Source organism: Sceloporus occidentalis, unplaced genomic scaffold, assembly GCF_023333645.1.
Source record: "Sceloporus occidentalis isolate IW3139 unplaced genomic scaffold, rSceOcc1.0.p SCAF_4, whole genome shotgun sequence".
Taxonomy (NCBI): domain Eukaryota; kingdom Metazoa; phylum Chordata; class Lepidosauria; order Squamata; family Phrynosomatidae; genus Sceloporus; species Sceloporus occidentalis.
In genome coordinates this window covers 21,835,121-21,856,596 of record NW_028316984.1, presented here as the reverse complement: position 1 = coordinate 21,856,596, position 21,476 = coordinate 21,835,121, and the positions used below count along the sequence as shown (strand labels likewise).

Sequence of the window (21,476 nt, the reverse complement as noted above, 5' to 3'; positions counted from 1 at the left end):
GGAGATCCTACTTTGGCCACTCTTGCTGGGACGAGTATTCAACTGGGAATTATAAAGCACTGTGCTACACCATACATGCTTTTTCATAATAAGCTAAAATTCTCAGCAATTCTGGCTTACTATGAAGTGCAAACATAGCTAGTCTAAAACCACTTAATTCCTACCAGTTATAAGAATATAACACTATAACACTTATCAGCAACACTGCATTATTTAGCAAACTAAAGCTGTTCGCTACAAAGATAACAACTAAGTTCTGATGTTGAAGGATGAAGAAATTACTTACTATTTTTTTCAACAAACACCTTGCTAATAGGTTGGCTAACACCAGTTGGCACAGAAAACACAGGATGCTGCTCTGAGACTTTCATTTGCTCATCTTCAATTATATCTTCTTCTTCCACACCAAGTTCATTGGAACTTTCTGCTGGCCGTGTTTTCCTGCCATTATATTTAAAAAGGCATTTTAAAAGGTGGGGAATTCTTCCTTTTAAGGGCCCTTGTAACTTAGGGTTGCTCAGTGCCATATATTTATCACAAGATTAGTAGCACTAATCAACTAGCATATGGCCTAAAGCACTTGCACTGTTGCAAGACCCTCTGGTTGGAAGCTAATGAGAACACATGGATTATATCCCATTGAAGGATTAATTTCCCCATATCACCATGTTATGTTACAAACCATATACAGATTGCGCTTCCCTTATCCAGAATTCTGAAATCTGAAATATTCTAACATCCAGAATTGTACACATGGATGGCTGAGACAGGGACACCTTTGCTTTCTGGTGGCTCAGTATACACAAACTTTGTTTCATTCACAAAATTATTTAAAATATTATGTATAAAATTACCCTCAAGCTATGTGTATAAGGTGTATACAAAACAAATGAATTTCATGTTTAAACTTGGGTCCCACCTCCAAGATATCTCATGTATATGCAAATATTCCAAAATCCAAAATATCTCTGGTCTCACGTATTTCAGATAATTGGAAACTCAGCCTGTACAGATAAAAAAACCCAGGACTGTCTATGTTAGTAATCCAATCTAGTTCAAAAGGGCTCAGGTGGTATTTCTAGATTTAAATTAACCAAATCAAGCAGAAAACCTTTCCTACCAGAGGGTTGTATTGTTTAATATACTTGCGATCAAGTTATAACTTCCAAATAAAAATGATTAATAATGACCTATAAGAAAGTTGTAAACTGAAGAACTGTCCATCATAAATACCCGAATTGTGCTTGAAGATAAAATGGTAGGAATGATCCTGCCACATTGAATCTTTCTCCAAACAAGAATCAATAAATAGTATCCAAATTAGGAGATATGTGATTGTTATCTGCAAATGGACCCCCCCCCCCCCCATTGCTGAATTTCAGAGCTCAGGAATATTACTGTAAACCAAAGCACATTTGTACAAAGAATTGTTTTCCCCAGGACTACCACCTCTTTAGAGCAGATTAGTTGTATGTACATAAACATGACAGCCAGCATGGCACAGTGGTTTGAGTGTTGGACAGTGACTCTGGAGACCAGGGTATGATTGTTCACTCAGCCATGAAACCCACTGGGTGATCTTAGCTTCAGGGGAAGGCAATGGCAAACCTCCTCTGAACAAATCTTGCCAAGAAAACCCCATGATATGGTCGCCTAAGTTGGAAACAACTTGAAAGCATGCAACAACAACAACAACAACAACAACATGGATATATCATAGGCTGAGAACTTTGGCAACCAGAAGTTGACAAAGGTAACCCCAGTCAGGGCTCAGATTTAGCTGGGAAGTAGCAATGGCCCACAACCCTTCAGTCTGAAAGATGAGGTGAGGAACCACACATGTTCCAGTACTAAAAATGAGCATGTTATCCTGCATTGCAAACAAAAGTGCTTGTCAGATATTCAAACATTTGAAAATATTTAATATGTTTACTATGCTTGCAGAGCTGAAACCCCATGTTTGTATTGTGAAAATACCTAAATATTTGTTAAAATATTCTGGCAGTCATATAGGGGTAAATTGATTTGAAAATCATGTTGTGAACCAAGACGTCCCTGGTTCAGATCATGCCTGTCTTTTGTGTAAGGTCAACCACTTCCTTTTAGACTAAGGACTTTATCACATGGGGAAAATCAAAGGTTTAAACAGGCATTATCTAGCGATATTTGTATGATTGCGGTAAAGATTTTCACACATGATCACAATTAAAGTTGACTTATCCTGAGAATAATCAGAGAATAACCAGCAATAAATCGTTCACAGGATTTCCGGTTTGAAAATATAGCCTATGATTATTCCAGGGATAAGTCGTCTTTAATCACAATGCGTGTGAAAATCTTCACCGCCATTGTGCAAATATCGCTGGATAATGCCTGTTTAAACCCTTAATTTTCCCCACGTGTGATAAACTCCTTAGCTAGCATTTGCAATGTGGAGATAATAATATTGGCCACAGGATGGTAACAGGATAATGGTGGATGACACAGAACAATTCAAACTATTTCTGCTGAAAGGCTACAAAGACATTATAAATAAATAAATAAATAAATAAATAAATAAATAAATAAATAAATAAATTTTAAATAAATAAGTGTAGTAAACTAGAATGAAAGACAATCACATATTTTCACACAGCAATTAAAATGTTCATTATTTTGAGATATTCTGGAGGAAAATGCTCAAGAACTGGACATTCTTACTTCACTCTTTTCCGTTGTTTACGAGTCACAGTTTCTTCTGTTGGTGAAGGATCCATGCCGTTTCCATTCTGTTCAGTGAAAGATGTCTCTGATTCTGAAAGTTTAAAAGAAGAGTGGGGATTTTATATATTTCTCTCTCTCTCTCTCTCTCTCTCTCACACACACACACACACACACAGAGAGAGAGAGAGAGAGAGAGAGAAAGAAAGAGAGAATCCAAAGCATAATTCACAATCCATATACTTTTCTTACTGAGAACCATGTTGTTTATCCTAATCATAATACTGTAAGTTTACTGTAAGAACTATAAACACTTTCAAGTATATTAATATGACCAAGGAAGTAAGAATTCATTAGAACCTTTAAAATGTTATATTTTTATTAAAGTCCAAAACACACTGCAAAAATAATCCATTCTGAGAGGCTTTAACTGCCTTGGTTCAATGCTAGGGAATCCTGGGAACTGTCGTTTTGTGAGCTGTTTAGTCTTCTCTCCCAGAGAGCTCTGGTGCCACAATAAACTACAATTCCCAGAGTTCCCTAACACTGAGCCAGGGCAGTTAAAGCAGTCTCAAACTGGATTATTTCTACAGTGTGTTTTGGACCTAAGAAGTGTTGAAAAATAGTATGCAAAATGTAGTAATGGTACAGGATAGATGTTGCTAGTTCTGCTTGGTGATAAACTGTGCCTTGCTCAAAAACTACTCTATTATGGTAGAGCAAAGGTGTGAGTTTACACCTCTTCCATCAAATTTTTTATTATAACCAGAAATGTAAATGACTGGAAATAAATCAGAAATATTGGGGGAAAGGAATTATGGAATATTTTATTTTAGAAAATAATAAAATGTTTAAGACAAGGTGCTCACACATTTACTTCCCCAGAATTATTTCTAAAAAAACTATGTAAGAGCAGGACTTTTATATAAGACAACATTCAGCATCAAAGCCAGTATGGTGTAATGGTTTGACCACTGGACTATGACTCCGGATGCTGGGGTTTGAAACACCGCTGGCCACAGAAATACACTGGTGACCTAGGACAACTCACACTCTCTCAGCCTGACAGTGTGGCAAAGGAAAAACCCCTCTAGACAAATCTTGCCCAAAAATCCCCATGATAGATTCATATTAGGGTTGCCATAAATCAGAAATGACATGAAGGAACACAATAACAAAACAGGATGAGAATATTAGAATGCCTGGTGTGTTTCCCTTTCTCTGTGTGTTTTTTGAAAAGAAGAATGAGTATGTTGTGTCTGCTTGTCACTGTGGAGAATTAGTGGAGATGGAGTAATTGTCTCTGCTTTACTAATGTTGATGTTTTGTTCTCTTTTTATTTTTTGACTGCTCCTCAAATGGTCACAACAAAAGCAACTCCTTATAGGTGTTCCTTACATACAGTTCAGGGCCTTGTAGCTCCATTTGTAATAAAAAACAAATAAAAAACAAATACTGTACAATTTGTAATTACATTCTGAAAAAGTACTTTTAATATATAAAACATGATTGAGATTGTGCGGGGCAAGGGGAGGTATGGCGGTAGGACTGTGGATAGGTGTTTAAATGGAAGGGGAGATCGATGTGTGATACCTATCTCTCCTTCCTTCCACTTTCCTAACCAAAAAGGCCTGAGGGTCAGCCCAGTCGTACCACAAACCCTGTTACTGCTCCTATTCAACGCCAGGTCTATAAAAAATAAGACCCACATTATGTACGACCTTTTACAGGATAAAAACTGTGACCTGGCGTGCATCACTGAGACCTGGCTGGGGCCTGAGAGCGAGGCAGTGTGGGCCCAGGCCCTTCCAGCCGGGTACTCAGTTAAGGACCAGATCAGGTTAGGTGGGCGGGGGGGCGGTGTTGCCTTGGTCCATAAAAACACTCTTTCCTAAACAGGATCCCAGTCCGGAAAACAGATCATATCGAATGTATTTACCTGTCCCTGAAGGCCAGAGACAGTCTAGGGATTTTGTTGGTCTACCGGCCACCCCGTGCACTAACAGACTCCCTGGCCGAGCTGACACAGCTGGTCTCGGAACTGGTGTTGGAGTCCCCTAGGCTTCTTGTCCTGGGGGACCTCAACATCCCTTTCGAGGCCAGTGATACTCCAACAGGTGCGGCTCGGGAGTTCACGACTACCATGGCAGCCATGGGCCTGTCTCAATTAGTCTCAGGGCCAACTCATTGTGCTGGTAATACTCTTGATGTGATCTTCAGTACGGACATGGAGGCTCTGTGGGTTGAGATCTCTAGTGTCTCTCCCTTGTCATGGCCGGATCATTTCCTGGTTGAGGCTAGAATCAAGGCTCCTACCATTAACCCTCCCGGGGGTGGCGGACCTATTAGGATGGTCCACCCTCGAAGGCTGATGGAACCCATAAGGTTCCAAGAAGCCCTAGAGGGGTATACGACTGGCTCTGACGGCGATTCTGTTGATGCCCTAACTGACATCTGGGATACTAATCTCTCTAGGGCTATACACAGTATCGCTCCCAAGCGTCCTTTCCGGCCTGCTTCCAATAAACAACCCTGGTATACGGAAGATCTCAGGGCAAGGAAGCGGGTCGCGCAACGACTAGAGCATAAATGACGAAGACATCAGCGCTTGTCTGACAGGACACTCCTTCGCTCTCATTTGAGAGCTTATGGAGTGGCAATACGTGCAGCAAAGAATTCCTTCTATGCTGCACGTATTGCATCCGCAGAGTCGCGTCTGGCAGAGCTGTTCAGGGTTGTGAGGGAGCTAACTCGGCTCCCTCCCTCCCTGAGCCCTATTTTGGAGCCATCTAAAGCCTGCTGCGATGATTTTAACAACTTCTTTGCGGATAAAATCTCTCGGGTAAGGGCTGATCTCGACGTCAGTTTTTGTGCAGATCCTATAGGAGAGGTGTCCGAAGCGTCCGTGGTCCCTGTTATACTGGATCACTTTGAGTTTGTTAGTACCGATGAAGTGGACAAGATCCTCCGAAGTGTTAGGAAGACGACTTGCTCTCTTGATCCCTGTCCCTCATGGTTGGCAGCTCAGGGGGGAGATGTGGTGCGACTAATGTTACATCACATAATTAACACATCTCTAAGTGAGGGTCAGTTTCCATCTAAATTAAAATTAGCAGTGGTTAAACCCCTGCTAAAGAAGCCCTCCTTAGACCCCCTGCTTCATAATAATTACAGACCCATCTCGCTGCTACCTTTCTTAGGGAAGGTGATTGAGAGAGCAGTCGCCTTCCAGCTTCAGTCGATCTTGGATGACACCGATTTTCTGGACCCATTTCAAACTGGCTTCCGGGCGGGCTATGGAGTTGAGACTGCCATGGTCGCCTTAGTTGATGATCTCCGTCTGGGCATGGACAGGGGGAGCGTGTCCCTGTTAGTGCTCTTGGACATCTCAGCGGCCTTCGATACCATCGACCATGGTATCCTTCTGGGACGCCTGAGGGAGTTGGGAATTGGGGGCACTGCTTTGCAGTGGTTCCGTTCCTACCTCTCGGGCAGGTCCCAGATGGTGGAGCTGGGGGACTGTCGCTCCGATAGGAGGGCCCTGACATCTGGTGTCCCTCAGGGAGCGATTTTGTCCCCTATGCTATTCAACATTTACATGAAGCCGCTGGGAGAGATCATCCTGAGACATGGGGCGCGGTGTTATCAGTACGCTGATGACACCCAGATAATTTTCTCTATGTCTCCGACTGATGCAGTAACTAAGGATGGCATCTCTCCTCTAGATGCCTGCTTGGCGTCAGTAATGGGCTGGATGAGGGAGAACAAACTCAGTGTGAATCCAGGGAAAACGGAAGTACTGGTGATAGGTTCCCCGGTTTCTGGTGGTGAGATCTGTCACCCAGCCCTGAACGGGGTCACGCTCCCCCTGAAGGACTCGGTGCGCAGCTTGGGAGTACTCCTTGATTCGTCGCTCCAGCTGACTTCTCAGGTGGATGCGACGGTCAGGAGTGCCTGTTATCAGCTTCGGCTGATACGCCAGCTGCGTCCCTACCTGGACCGAAAGGACCTAGAATCTGTTGTACATGCTTTGGTAACCTCTCGATTGGATTTCTGCAACGCGCTCTACATGGGCAACCCTTGTACCAAACTCGGAAGCTGCAATTGGTGCAGAATATGGCAGCTAGATTGGTCGCTGGTGGCTCCAGGTCGGACCATATAACACCTATTTTAAAAGACCTTCATTGGCTGCCTATTCGCTTCCGAGCTCAATACAAGGTGTTGGTTTTGACCTATAAAGCCCTAAATGGCTTGGGCCCAGGGTACTTGGAGGACCGCCTCTCCCCATATAATCCACCCCGCACTCTCAGAACATCCGGGACTAAATTGTTGGAGGTCCCTAGGTCTAACCTTACCCGGACCTCACAGAGGGCTTTTACTACTGCTGCCCCTCTACTTTGGAATAAGCTCCCTGCAGAGCTTCGCTCCGCCGCCTCACTAGCTGTTTTCAAAAAACAGCTGAAAACATATCTATTCCGGCTGGCCTTCCCACCTTAATTTGTTTTTTATTCTCCCTGCCCCTTTTTCCCTTCTGACCCTGGATCGATGTACCTTTTTGCATTCTTCCTCTGCCCCTGATATGTGTATTTTTTATTCCACCGTTTCCTGTTCCTGTTTTTTTGTTTTTTGTAGTAATGGTTTTAATTGTCATATTGAATTTTTAATCTGTATTGAAATGTTTTTTATAAAATTTGTAAGCCGCCCTGATCATCTCCATGGAAGGGCGGGGTAGAAATAAAATTTATTATTATTTATTATGATAAATTTATGTCAAACCAAATTACATGTAATGCATTTTATGTTCCTAAAGTAACAATGTGACTTTCATCTGTAAAGGGTGCTAAAATCGCATTTTTCAAATTTTCTAATATTTCTCCCCCTGGGGAAATCCCACCCCCATTTTATTCCATGGATTTAAATCTTACATCTCTATCTCCTACTGGGAGTGGAGGAGCCATCAGGCAGCGCTTTGGGTGTTACTGAACTTCAAGACCAAAAAGCTCAACCCAGCACAGACAATAGTGAGAAATACTGGACACTGTCATCCAACAACCTTTGGAGGGTTGCATGATTCCCACCCATGCTCTAGCTGCCAAACTGGCTTATATTATCTGCCTGAATTTTTTCTACAAATAACTACATACCTAGAGGTGCTCTTTTTTTCTTACGTTTCCTCTGAGGGGGACCATCTTGTAGTTCAGGTGTCAGAGGCTCACTGCTTTCAGATGTACGGCGGACAGCTGCATGAACGATGCCATCTAGTAAGCAGAACAAGAAGGGAACACCATTCAGATGGCACCATAACAATACTTTCTTAAACTTGAAGAACAGTACAGAAATAATTTATTTCCTACTTACTACCTGTTGCTGAGTTATAGAAACTGATTATGGAACAGTTGCCATCTTACTGGGTATTTTGTCAGACACATACAGATAGTACTTTTAAAAGTCTTATTATTTAAAGATATGTTATAGAATACAGCTGGTAACTTATAACTAGAAATAATACACAGGCCAGCAATAAAAATAAATAAATCCTTAAGCAGTTTTCTTCCTATTTTATTTCAACAGGCCCTTTTCTGTAGCAAATCACCATTTGGGAACAACACTTTGCAAGAGAACACACAACAGAGATAATGTTTTCCTTGTTAGCCATTTCCCCCCCTTCAAACATAACAGCATGATAAAAAGGTTGCCAATTCCCAGATCTACATTTTAAGCCTATGCAGGAGAAAAGCAGCTGCAGGGACGTGGCACCTAATCCGGGAACAGGGTGGACCAAAGCAAAAGGCAACGGGCCTTCCAAGCTACACCTGCCTAACTTCCCTTTCCAGCCCAGCTATTAAAGATGAGGATTTTATTTCCAGTTTTGCACCTAACCTCCATATATGGTGGAAAGAGTCTTTAAGTATGCGTTAGGAGACCTTAAGCTTTTTCTGATATCAACTGCCCCCTCTCAAGACCCTTTTGCAATATAGTGGGAACCATCAGATTAACATTACTTGAATACCGTGGAGTGGTCAGTTTGTCACTGAGAATAATGCAGTCCTCTACGAATTTTAAAATAAAGTAGATCTCAAACATATTTGATAGACAATGCAGGACTTCCTTTAAAAATGATAGTCAATGCAAGGCTTTTTAAAAAGGGAGCAGTCAGTTTACAAAACCTAATGTGTGAATAAATTTAAAAATAGCATTTGGCTTGAGAGTGACTGGAGATAATATGTAACTCTGGAAGGTTAAAAAAAAAAGGATACCATTGTAATAGTGCAAAGATTCTGTCAAGTGGAATGCAATCCTACACATATCTATTGAGAAGTAAGTTCCATTGAGTTGAAAGGGACTTTACTCTCAGGCAATTATGTATGGAATTGCAGTTTGTTTACTGTTCTTTTGCTCTTCACTCTCACTGCACTAAGATAGTTTCTGAATAAATTTCACTCAATGTCTTAGTGAAAAGTGGTTTAAAATAAGCTCTTGAGTGTGACTCACTGTCTAGTTGGAGGCAACTGCAATGCTCTGAAGGGACATAAAATGAGAGAAAAAGTCAAACATTTATTCAATTGCTCTGTAGTGGTTTACATGGCAATAAGGAAACCACAAAGAATCTCACTTAACAGATGTTAAATGGAGATTCCATGTAGTCCATGTACACAAAAGAGGTACTGCACTTTCACAAGCCCTTGATTGGAAGTGTAAAGTCAAAGCACTGGGTAACAGTGAATTTGAATGTGAAATGTGGGACGTAATAGGCTTCTGACTTAGAAAACTAACTGAAGAGTAGATTACAATACTATGCATACAATTCCCCTTTATAGCTATCAAAGGTAAAGCACAATGGGTAAATGACTACTCTTAACAAGAATTATTGCCCCAGTGAGCCAAGAGGTATGGTTATCACAAATCTTCTAGGACAGGGAGGGTAATGTGCGGCCTCCTGATATAAGCTATAGCCAGGATCCTAGTGGAAAGGAATGATGGAATCAAAGAACACTTGGAGGGGTGCATGTCCCCCAGTGCTGCTGCACAATATGCCCAATATGTTGAGATTCTCTCAGGTGAGCAGCAGTGAAATACAAACAAAGGAGTCTGTGGGGAAGAGAAGAATAGATCTATATTTCTTTCTGTTTGCCAGATATTCACATCATCAACAGGTATAAAAATATAATTACTTCGGTGACCTAAGCATCTTAAATAAGGGCTTTCCAACATGATGAATTTCTTATAAGATCCTAAAGTTTTCTGACAAGCACACAGAAGGCTAAATCCAAAGTTAGTCTTATCTAAAGTAGATCTACCATGATCAATGGGACTTCAGTTTTAACTAAGAAATCCCATTATTTTCAATGTGTCAGCTATTTGTAGGGCTCATGCTTGATTAGTCTAATAAAATTGGATGCTGCACTGTCTGAATAGAAATTATTCCAGTAGTTCTAAATTGCTGTTGATATGTAAGAAAGCATGAGATCCAGCCCAAACATAATTCTGCCAATGCTGTCCATTTCTTGTTCAAGAAAATACTTTAAAAGAAGCTGGGATTACATTGTGACATCTTCCTCTCTCCAAGAAAATTTATATTAACAAAAAAGAGAGAAAATAGTTTGTGACGAATACAGTAATTAGAAAAGGTGAGCAGATAGGAGCAACATTTTGTGCCTTAAACCAGACAAGATATTTTGGTGCATGAGGCAAAAAATTACACAAGCTTTTCTCCCTGTCCCTGGAAGTAAAAAAATATGAATAATTTGTTACCTTTTCAAGAAATGCAAATCATTAACAGTGCCTCGTGGCACAGACAGTTTTGCAGAACTCAACAATATAATCCATGCTAATATAACTAGATACATCAGGATGCATGCATTACAGCCTTGTGTATGTTACTACTCTCTTCATCTATCATCCCTCATGTCATTCTCTCACCTAATGAATTTTTTCCCTTAGCCTTTTTCCGTTTTTGGCGACCGAGAGGAATTTCATCTATAGTAGAAAGAAAAACAAAGGACTAGGTTGATGTTATAGAAGAATAAACAATAAGCTCAAAACACTATGAATAAATTCACTTGAATTAGTAGAAGATACATCCAAGGTAAGATTACAGCATTCAAACACAAAAGTAACAAAACAATCAAATCATAAACTAATAAACCCTTATGGTGCAGCTTTGGTTTTCCCTTTGTGTGGATGGCCAAAGAAACAAGGAACTTGCTATCAAGCACAGCTTCCTATTACATCTAACTAAAGAGTTACAGTTGATTGATTCCAAACCAGCCAGAATTTGGAAAACTGTGTGTACAAAAGTTGTATATTCTAGTACAAAACCAGACAACAAATTTAGATGCAATAAAACATACTAAAGGTGGTTATTTCAACAGCTATCCACTAAGGAAATTCTTGGTTCTATCATGCCCTCTGAATTCTGGCTTAAAATAGTCTTGATCTAGACAGAACAGGAGGCTGAGGCTGTATGCGCCCTGCATAATTAATGCAGTTTGACACTGCTTTACCTGCCATGGCTCACTGCTATGGAATCCAGGGATTTGTAGTTTGTTGTGGTGCCAGAGCCCTCTGACAGAGAAGGTCTCACAAAAACTACAGTTCCCAGAATTCTATAGCATTGAGTTATGGCAGTTAAAGTGGTGTCAACCTGAGTTATTTCTACAGTGTAGATGCAGCCTATGATGAACTGGTGTATTTTGCAACTTGCATTAAGGAAAAAACAAAATGGCAGGTATGGGTGAACAAAGGTCATGCATAGCCTGGCATATGAAGACAGGATCCGTTTGCCAGAATTGGATCAGTGTTTCTCTCTCTCTTGGTTAACCCCCCCCCCATAAAAACAAAAATCCTAGTTCAAAATCAAACAACATACAGAGAAGCAACAGAAAATATTACAGTTGATAATTTCCATAATCTTGGGTCTTTTACTTGGAGCAGGGAATAATTAGAGGAGTCCTTTTAAGCATTTGAGCCAAGAACTACCTTAAACCTAGTGACAAAAAGCATCAAGCCAAAGTTGTCATATATCTTCATTTAATTCTCTAAACAAAGCCTTAACAGTCAATATAAAAAGATGTCAGGAGATCACACATCTTTCAAGGCTCTGCCACCAGCTGCACATTATGTGGCATTTCCGGTAATTTTTGGGCCCTATGGTAATTGGGAGAAGCTAGTAAAACTTAACAGTATCCTTTTCTGAGAATTGTAAACATGAGACACTGTCCTGCATGCAGGACAAGGCACTGCAAAATGTAGGACATTTAGGACCTAACAAACTAAATGCATCAAATACTAATATAAATATAAATTCACGCTTCATAGTCATGCTCAAAATTTTGAAATTCGTTCAGGGCAGAGTGTTAAAACGTTGGGCATGTCCTGGAAAAGGTGGATGTCTGGTCACCTTCAGCCTGATAAAACATGGGAGAAGCCAAAACAGCCTTCTGACCCTCGAGGATGCCCACTCCTGCTCTCTCTCTCCCCCCAACTCCTTTAAACCTATTTGTTCACTGTCGGTTTTAGAAGGCTAATGAAAACACGTTTTTCAGACATCTGTGTTTCTAAGGATGCTGGTAGAGGACAGTTTTAGCATACTCTACTTATACAAGTTGAGTCTCCCTTATACAGAATTCCAAAATCTGAAACATTCCAAAGCCCAAAATTGTCCACATGGGCAAGCAACTGAAATAATAACACCTTTGCTTTTTGATGGTTCAATGTACAGAAACTTTGTTTCATGCACAAAATTGTTTTAAAATATTGTATATAAAATTACCTTCGGGTATGTATATAGGGTGCATAAGAAACATGTTTAGTCTTGAGTCCCGTCTCCAAGAGATCTCATTATGTATATACAAATATTTCAAAATCCAAAAAACCCTGAAATCCAAAACACTTCTGGTCCCAAGCATTTCAGATAAGGGAGACTTGGCCTGTAACTACTGTTTTAATGTTGGCTTATTTTATTCTAATGTAAATGCATGGTTGCAAAATTGTTCTAAAATGCCTTTGAGAGATGATTGGGCAAGACATTTTAAATAATGTCCTATACATTTTTAGTATTCCATCTATCCAATCTATTTCATCAATTTTTTTCCTTGTAAAGGGAAGGGAAAAGGGAATAAAGGGTGAAAAAAGCTATCTTTACAACACATACAAAATGAACAGTTTTAATATTCACTAGTTATTATACTTTAGTATACAATCCTAAATTACAACACCAAGCAAGGAAATACAATTCAGTGGTATTTACTTCTGAATAAACACACATTAGATTGCAGTGTAAGTGCTACTGAAACATTTGGTATTTTTTTAGCTGAGAATTCTATATCCTTCTGTCATTGAAGACTTCGGGCATAAATAAACCCAGCTTCAGAAAATCAGATTTGTCTGCCTCTTGTTTGCGCACTCACTTTGAGTATTAAAAATTTGTTCTGTTATAGCCATTGAGCAACTATATTTATTATGTTTTAAAAGAGATGTAATTACGAAAGAAGGAAAGTGAAAGACTTTTGTTTAAATTATTAAAATGCTTAATAACAAACAAACTCACCTTGACTCCCACTTCAAATGATTTTTCAAATTAGGGTGGAAAAGGTGTTTGAAAGAAAAATACAAGAAAGAACACAATAACATTAGAAACAGATTATCCAGATCTGTTAAATTTCCTATTTAATAACTATGGCTTTCATACTCACAGAGCAAAAAGATCAGGGATGCTGGGACAAGGGAGCTTTCTATGCATTCCCTGAAATTTCTTGACTTGCCAATTTCTTCACTGTATCAATTACACTTACCTTGGCACTGGTGGAAGAACACGGGGTGGGCACTAAAATAAAAACACAAATATACCTCAGTATATTAAAAAAAAGGGATTCTCCTTTCCTTAAAACCTAGTCAACAGTGGCATGTATAAATGCCACCAAAGAAGCAATACTTGTTTGCCACAATTGAACCACCAGATAAAACAAAACTGAGGTATGCATAAACACTTTAAATTCACTGGCTAAGAGATTTTTAATATGACTAATTTAGATCTTGCTTTTCTATAAATTTACACAGCATAGCTTTAGTCAAAACAGCATAATTATAACAACAAAGTACACAGAACAAAATAGGCTAGAGCTAAAATGGAGAACTAAAACACTTCTTATCATACATTTTTGGAGCAGCAGCAAAATGAACATAAAACTGAATTTTCTAGAAAATTGTGCCTAAAATACACACCTAAAAGATGACATGTAATACCACCTGTAAGTATACAGTTTCTATTCTAATCCCGATATCCACTGCATGGGATACCCATCGCATTTCAAAATACTGAAAGAGTGCTAGTGAACAATTTTCCCTAGCACTACACATCAAATGGCATTCTGCAGCTATTTGACCCGTCTCTTTTTTCTTTTAATAAAACGATGGAAAAAGCAGCTGAAAAACACAAAGGGTCAGTTTATAAATGGAAAACAATTACACTGCCTTAATTTCTGTAAAATTCTGTGAATGAGGCAGTGCAACTGAACCATGAAAGTTTTATCCAGAAGCACGCTGTGCTATAACAACAAAAATGTTTCTTGTTCCTTGGTATATAGCTGGTGCACCTGATTATTCTCTCTCTATGAGTCATCTTAAGAATCGGGTCTTGTATTACATAAGCACACTTAGAGAAAACTTGTTCTGAAAAGTCAAATAAAATCTTAATCTCAATAAAAATAAAAGAAACATCTATTGATGACAACTCAAAGTAGGACTCACCACTTGCTTCTTCCCCATATCATTTAAAAACCGACTTTGTACGACATGAAAACTGTCTCCTATATCTACAATGACCTGAGCTAATTCTGTCCTAAAAATAAACATCCAGTACTCAGGATTAGGTGGAAGTGAACCTTTGTTCCTTGTGAATTAGGGCTGATGCTGGTTTCATTTGAGTCCATGTTACTGATCTGCCACGCAAGTAGGTACTGTACTTAGTAGCACATGCTACTTTACATCTAACATTTACATCTTGTGTTTGAAAAATAATGCTCCTAGTGAAACTTGTGACAATATTACCCTAATACCATTTGTTTTGTGTGCCTTTATGGTGACCCTAAGGCAAACCTGTCACAGGGTTTTCTGGGGCTGTATGTGACTCATCCAAGGTCATCCAGTGGGTTTCCATGGTTGAGCAAAGAAACAAATCCTGATCTTCAAACCACTCCACCACGCTGGCATTAGTTCTACTGAAACTAAAGGGGCTTATAGTAAGGCTCTTGGCACTACACCTCAATGGAATTATAACAGTATCTGAAAATACTCTTAAGCAATCTTCCTGCTAGACACGGATGGAAATTATGACTGCAGTTTTACATACACATAAAATCTTTTTAGACATGCAAAGACTTGGTCTTTTTTAGACTTGTATCTGAGGATGTAGTCCAAGTCTACAAAAGCTTATGCTACTTCTTTCACTCAGTTCCTTTCAAAGGTCGTACAGGATCCCTTTGCATAAAGATTTTCTAGACTACGGCTATGTCTTTGAATTCTTTTTAGAGACGCTTTTCCAGAGCAGAATCAAAATGTGCAGGAGCAGAACAAGACACGGATCTGTCTTCCCATCACCCTCCACAATGGAGGACTCTTTGAACCAGTGGCATCACTAGGGCTGGTGTCACCCAAGTACAGTAATTCATGGTGTCACCCCCTAGGCATGGACCTGCCAGGCCAAAAGTCGGGAGTAGATTGGACCACTAGGGGAAAGGAAGGCTCTGGTCTACTTACCACCAACAGCTGGGAGATCAGGGTGTTTAAAGGGACTGTCCATGTCCTGGTATGCCAGTCTACCCACCTTGACTGCAAGTTCCAAAGGGGTCCAGGTGCCATGTGACATTGGAGAGGCGTCCTGGAGTTTACCATGGAGTGCCAACGATATTCTGTTTGGCCTTCTTGCTGCCTCCCAGTTGGTAGACCAGGTCTTTCCCATTATCTTCAGTCTCAAGGAGTCCTGGTCATCCTTCAGGGAGGCATGGCAGTCACTCCACTCTGGAAGGCATCCTCTTCCTTCTGAGGTGTCACCTTGTACAGTCCACACACTACTAGAAACATGCCTGCTTTGGACTTGGTATGAAATTGAATTGACAATTGGAAAGCAGAAGACTTTTTCTACCCATAAGGCTAATCATCTCAAAAGATATCGCTTCAACTCATGGGGGCATATGAGGTGCCACTACTGTTTATCATCACTCTTTCCCCTCACATGCAATTTCCACAGTGCAGAACACCTGAACAGATTTTATTTGAGACTATATTTAATTCATGGAGAGTTCTTTCTGAATAATATGTGCATAGGATAGCACAACACAGTCGGCTTTCCATATCCACATTCTTCATCCATGGATTCAAGCATCCACGGCTTGAAAATGTTTTTAAAGAGTATAAATTCCAACAAGCAAATCTTGATTTTGCCATTTTATGTAAGGGACACAATTTTACTACGCCATTATATTAAATGGGACTTGAGCATCGACAGACTTTGGTATCCATGGAGAGTCCTGGAACCAAACCTCAGCAGATACCAAAGGCCCACTGTATATCAATCATATATATGTGTGTGTGTGTGTGTGTGTGGTATAACAAAGTGAAATGAAGAACTGAGGATGAAGAAAATGGCTCTGCATAACAAATATAAGTGGGGTGGCCGTAAAAATTTGGTTGTTTCCTCAACAACAACAAAAACAACAAGAAGGAAGTCAGTGAGATGATTACAGTGTTGAATTAGGACTGGAGAGACCCAGGTTTAAATCCCCATTAAGGATAAAGCCCACTGGATTATCTTGGGCCACTTGTTCCCTATCCCTCAGCCTAAACTACACAACAGTATTATTGCTAGTATAAAATTAAGGGTCAGAATCTTAAACTCTCTGGAGGAAATATGCAATAAATAAATGCAATTAAGTAAACAAACAGATGAATCCCTGGCTAGTAATTTGTCTACAATAGCCAAAGTGGTGTAGTAGTTAGAGCATTGGACCACAACACTGGAGATCAGGGTTTGATTCCCACTCGACTATGGAAACCCATTGGGTGACTTTAGGTGAGTCACACACTCTCAGCCTCAAAAACCACAGTGATACGTTTGCCTTCTTTGCCAAAGAGCGCTGGTGCACCACAACAACAAATCCCATGATTCTGTAGAAAGGAGCCAGGGCAGTTAAAGTGGTGTCAAACTGCATTATTTCTACAGTGTAGATGCACCCGGGAAAGGCAATGGCAAGCCACCTCTGAACAAATCTTGCCAAGAAAACCCCATGATAGGTTCGCCTTAGGGTTGCCCTAAGACGGAAACAACTTGAAGGCACACAACAACAACAACTAACTTGCCTAGTTTTTACCTGCAACCACAAAGAATGGAGTAGGATTTGGACAGTGAGGCGAACCAATGTCTATCAAAAATAAATGATGACAAAACTGGAAGCCAAGACATATGACTAGCAAATGCACTGTGCACTTGTTCCTCATGATCTTCTCAGGACAATTCAAGTTGTTGATTTAAACAGATCAGTACTACATTTCAATGTTGCTCACATGCAGAGCTACCTTGTGATGAGAGTGGCATCAGGTGTAAACTTGTATGTGTGAATAAGACCCCACCTTGTATGATTTATTTTTGCAAATGCACACATTTCTCCACAGAGCAGCTATTCCTGGACCAAATTGCTCATTAATCTGGATTCAAATAGTCACATATCAAGAAAAGGATGGACACTTTCAAGCTGTGTGCCTAACTGCACACAATAAACACAAGTGGAAGAATAACGCAACGATACTGTGAACCACAACAAGAAATGAAAAGCACTAGCATGGTGTAGTGGTTTGGACTACAACTCTGGAGACCAGGGTTCACTTCCAAGCTTGGCCATGAAACCCACTGAGTGACCTTGCGTGGGTCACACTCTCTCAGCCTCAGGGGAAGGCAATGGCAAACCTCGGAACAAAATCTTGCCAAGAAAACCCATGATAGGTTCACCTTAGGGTTGCCATAATTTGGAATTGACTTGATGGCACATAACAACAACAACAACCAAATATACCTAGAAAATAATGCAAACAACAACAATTATTATTATTATTATTATTATTATTATTATTATTTATATCCTGCCTTCCTCCCAGTATAGGGACTCAAAGCGGCCAAGGAATTTGAAGAGTAAAGTCGATGAAAGCTCATGCTGCCAACTTCTTTCTTTCAGTGAGTCACAGAGGTGCTACAAGATCTCTCTACATATTATTATTATCATCATCATCATCATCATCATTATTTAAGTCTAGGAAAGCTCATGCTGCCAATTTCTTTCTTTCGATGAGTCACAAAGGGGCTACAAGATCTCTCTAATTTTATTATTATTATTATTAACTCTATGATTCTATATAATTCTATAATTCTATTATTTAAGTCTAGGAAAGCTCCTGCTGCCAACTTCTTTCTTTCAGGGAGTCTCAAAGGGGCTACAAGGTCTCTCTAGATATTATTATTATTGTTGTTGTTGTTATGATTATTATTATTAACCAATATAATTATTATTTAAGTCTAGGGAGGCTATTGCTGCCAACTTCATCGTTTCAATGAGTCTCAAAGGTGCTACAAGATCTCTTTACTTCTTCTTCTTATTCTTATTCTTATAGTCTAGGAAAGTTCATGCTGCCAACTTCTTTCAGTGAGTACAAGATCTCCCTACATACCAAATTTAAAACAGTCCAAAATAATATGAATAATTAAAAAACACAGTCAAAAAATTTTTTTGGAAAAGGTTAAAACAATTTCAAAAGGTTAAAGCATTACATTATTAAAATTATTATTATTATTTTAATACCAGCAATATTGTTGCCTTACTCAGAAAAAAAATGCCTAACATTTCCAACTCAAGGAGTACAACCCTGAAAATCAGTAGAGAAGTAGAAACCTGGTGGTCTTTAAGAACCTTTTGGTTATGATGGTAAAGTAAGGGTGCATCTACACTGCAGAAATAGTGCAGTTTGACACCACTTTAAGTGCTGCAGCTCCATCCTACAGAATACTGGGATCTGTAGTTTTACAAAGCCAGTGCAGGGTAATGATTTGAGTGCTGGAATATGACCAGGGTTAACTCCCAGCTCATCCATGGAAACCCATTGGGTGACCTTGGGCAAGAAGTCACACTCTCTCAGCCTTTCAGAGGATAACCCTGGCAAGCCCCCCTCTGAAGAAACCTTGCCAAGAAAACCACCATAAGACAGGAAGGACTTGAAGGCACACAACAACAACTTCTCTGGTGCCTGACAAAACTACAGGACTGTAGAGGAATAGGAGCCAGGGGGCAGTTTAAAGTGGTGCCAAAGTGTGTTATTCCCACAGTGTAGAGCAGTGGTTTTCCCAAACTGTGCTGTTTAAGGGCATCTTGGACTTTATCTCCCAGAATCCCAGACTGTTGGGTAATATGGCTGAGGCTTCTGGGAGCTGGAGTCCAAAATCCCTTAAAGAGGAGCGCCGTTTGGGGACCACTGTCTTAAAGGGATTTTGGACTTCATCCCCCAGAAGCCTCGGCCATGTTGTCTAATAGAGTGGGATTCTGGGAGCTGGAGTCCAAAGACCTTAAAGAAGAGCGCCGTTTGGGGACCACTGCAGCGTAGCTGCCACAAGGCCTCAAAGCAGCCAGCCCTCAGGGGTCGCCCAAAGCCCTTCCTCCTTCTTCTTACCGGGCGGAGGCCCTCCTCCATCCCGAGCCTCACTCGTCGTCTCCAAGGGCGCTGAGGGAGGCGACGGCGACGCGGAGGGAAGCGGAGGAGGGACGCCTGGAAGACATTTCCGGGCGGGAAAACAAGGGGAGGCAGCAGGAGCCATGCTCCTCCTCAGGAGGCGCCTCTCGGGGAGACGCCATTTTGAGCCCCTCCAGCCATCCCTCCTCAAAAATGATATTTAATGTATTTTATCTATAATAACAATAACAATAATAATAATAATAATAATTTATATTAATAATTATTCCATCTGCTCTCATTTGCTGCAACTCTTTGCTACAGTGCAGATGCTGTAATACTACTACTAGTAATAATAATAATAATTCACTCTATTATTACTGTTTTCTTTGTGGCAGTGTAGAGGCAGTAATAATTCATTATTTATTTATTTATTTATTTATTTATTTTTATCCCGCCCCTCTGTGCACAACGCAACTGGGGCGGCTTACAGTATTAAAATATACATTCCATGACATAACCCCCCCCCCCAATCTTACCCCCCCTCTTTCAAATACAATTAAACCAATTACAATTAAAACATAGTTAAAAACAGTAACAACAATAGCAGGTAACAGATAGTAACTGTAGCCAGTCAGAGGTCAACTAGTTGGGTCTCCTTTTGGTGGCCAGGTATCTATTCAGAGAAGGCCTGCCAGAAGAGATCTGTCTTAACAGCTGTTTAAGGTATTAATATGACGGATCTCATCCGGCAGGCCCTTCCATAGTCTGGGAGCAGTGGCCAAAAAGGTCCTCTGGGCGGTTGTAGGGTGTTTATGAAGACCATATTGATTTACAAGGTTGTCCTCCTTGAGTTGATAATTTTATGTTGTTTCTTTCTTTTCTGAGTAAGCCAACAAAATTGCCGGTATTAAAATCAATGCTGCAAAGTGATGCTTGCAAATGTTTTACCTTTGCTTTGTTTTTGTTGTTAACTGCCCTAAAGTCAACCCCGAATCATGAGACTCTCCCAGACTCCTCCTTCTCCACTGCTCTGCTCAGGTCCTGCAAATTCAGACCCATGACCTCCCTGGTTGAATCCATCCATCTCGCAAACGGCCTTCCTCTCTTTCTACTACCCTCTACCTTTCCTAGCCTTACTGTCTTTTCTAATAACTTGTGCCTTCTCACGATGTGGCCAGAGTAGGATAGCCTCAGTGTGGTCATTTTGCTTTAGGTGGTCAGAAACAGAGCAGTGTGAGTATTCTGCATAAATGTTATTCCTCAAGGGAAATGTTTTTCATGGATGTATGTTATTGATGCTTTTTAAAAAAATCTGCTTTGTCGTTTCCCCCCCTCCCCCTTCCAGGTGTATGAACCATCTCAAGGGGGCCTCAGAAGCATGGGAAAAGAGCCTGTCATTTCCCAGAGCTGTGTATGAAAAGGCTCATGGGGAGAACACCTTACAGTTTGGTGCATGGAATTCTAGATAAAAGTGTGCATTTCATAGAGGACCTGGCCCTTCACAGAGCCATAGAGTGCTTTGATCAGCACAAGGCAATTTGAGCTGATCAAAACTCATAGCAGGGAACAAAGATGAATTAGGAGGAGGTAAGCTCAACACCACAAAACATTAGAACCAGCAGTAGATCCTTCTGAAAAGGATAAAATCATTCCTCGGGTCTCTGCAAAAGCAGCACAAAGGCAAGACTAACAAAAGCCTGACCATTTTAAAAGTACTTTGCAGCAAAGGAGGCTTACCCTTTCAGACAGCATGCACAAGATGTGGAAAAGAGAGGTTTGCCTTGGTATAGAAACACAGTGGAGCAGAAGGTGTTCCAAGAAAGGATATTGTAAGAAAGCACCGCAGCAATGAACGGCCTACCTTTTAAGATCCTGTATTTTGTAAAGACCCTGACCCTCCCAAGCAAATAAACGTTATCATTTGTGGGACAACTTTTCATTTAAAAATAGATTTAGGAGCTAGTTCGTGTCAAAAGTATTTCAGAGGAGGCATACACAGGATTCCAGAACTGGATGAAGCAGAGGCCATGTTGAATAATCCAGGAGGTACTATTTTTCATGGCACA

General features: G+C 40.4%; 1 protein-coding gene across 3 annotated transcripts in view; it reads right to left on the bottom strand.

Moving 5' to 3' along the window:
- TMEM237 (transmembrane protein 237) overlaps positions 1-19,534 on the bottom strand; it is a 29,357-nt gene extending 9,823 nt beyond the window's left edge. For 2 of the 3 annotated variants that reach the window (XM_089519404.1, XM_089519406.1), the window contains exons 1-7: positions 15,524-17,041; positions 13,494-13,525; positions 10,621-10,677; positions 9,193-9,219; positions 7,845-7,958; positions 2,701-2,794; positions 287-441 (exon numbers count right to left, since the gene is read on the bottom strand). In XM_089519404.1, the coding sequence (XP_089375530.1) occupies positions 287-441; positions 2,701-2,794; positions 7,845-7,958; positions 9,193-9,219; positions 10,621-10,677; positions 13,494-13,525; positions 15,524-15,591 (547 nt within the window). In that variant the 5' untranslated portion in view covers positions 15,592-17,041. Of the gene's footprint in view, positions 1-286; positions 442-2,700; positions 2,795-7,844; positions 7,959-9,192; positions 9,220-10,620; positions 10,678-13,493; positions 13,526-15,523; positions 17,042-19,407 lie in introns of those variants that run through there. The other variant, XM_089519405.1, reaches the window with a different exon arrangement.
- Between the last annotated feature and the right edge of the window lie 1,942 nt (positions 19,535-21,476).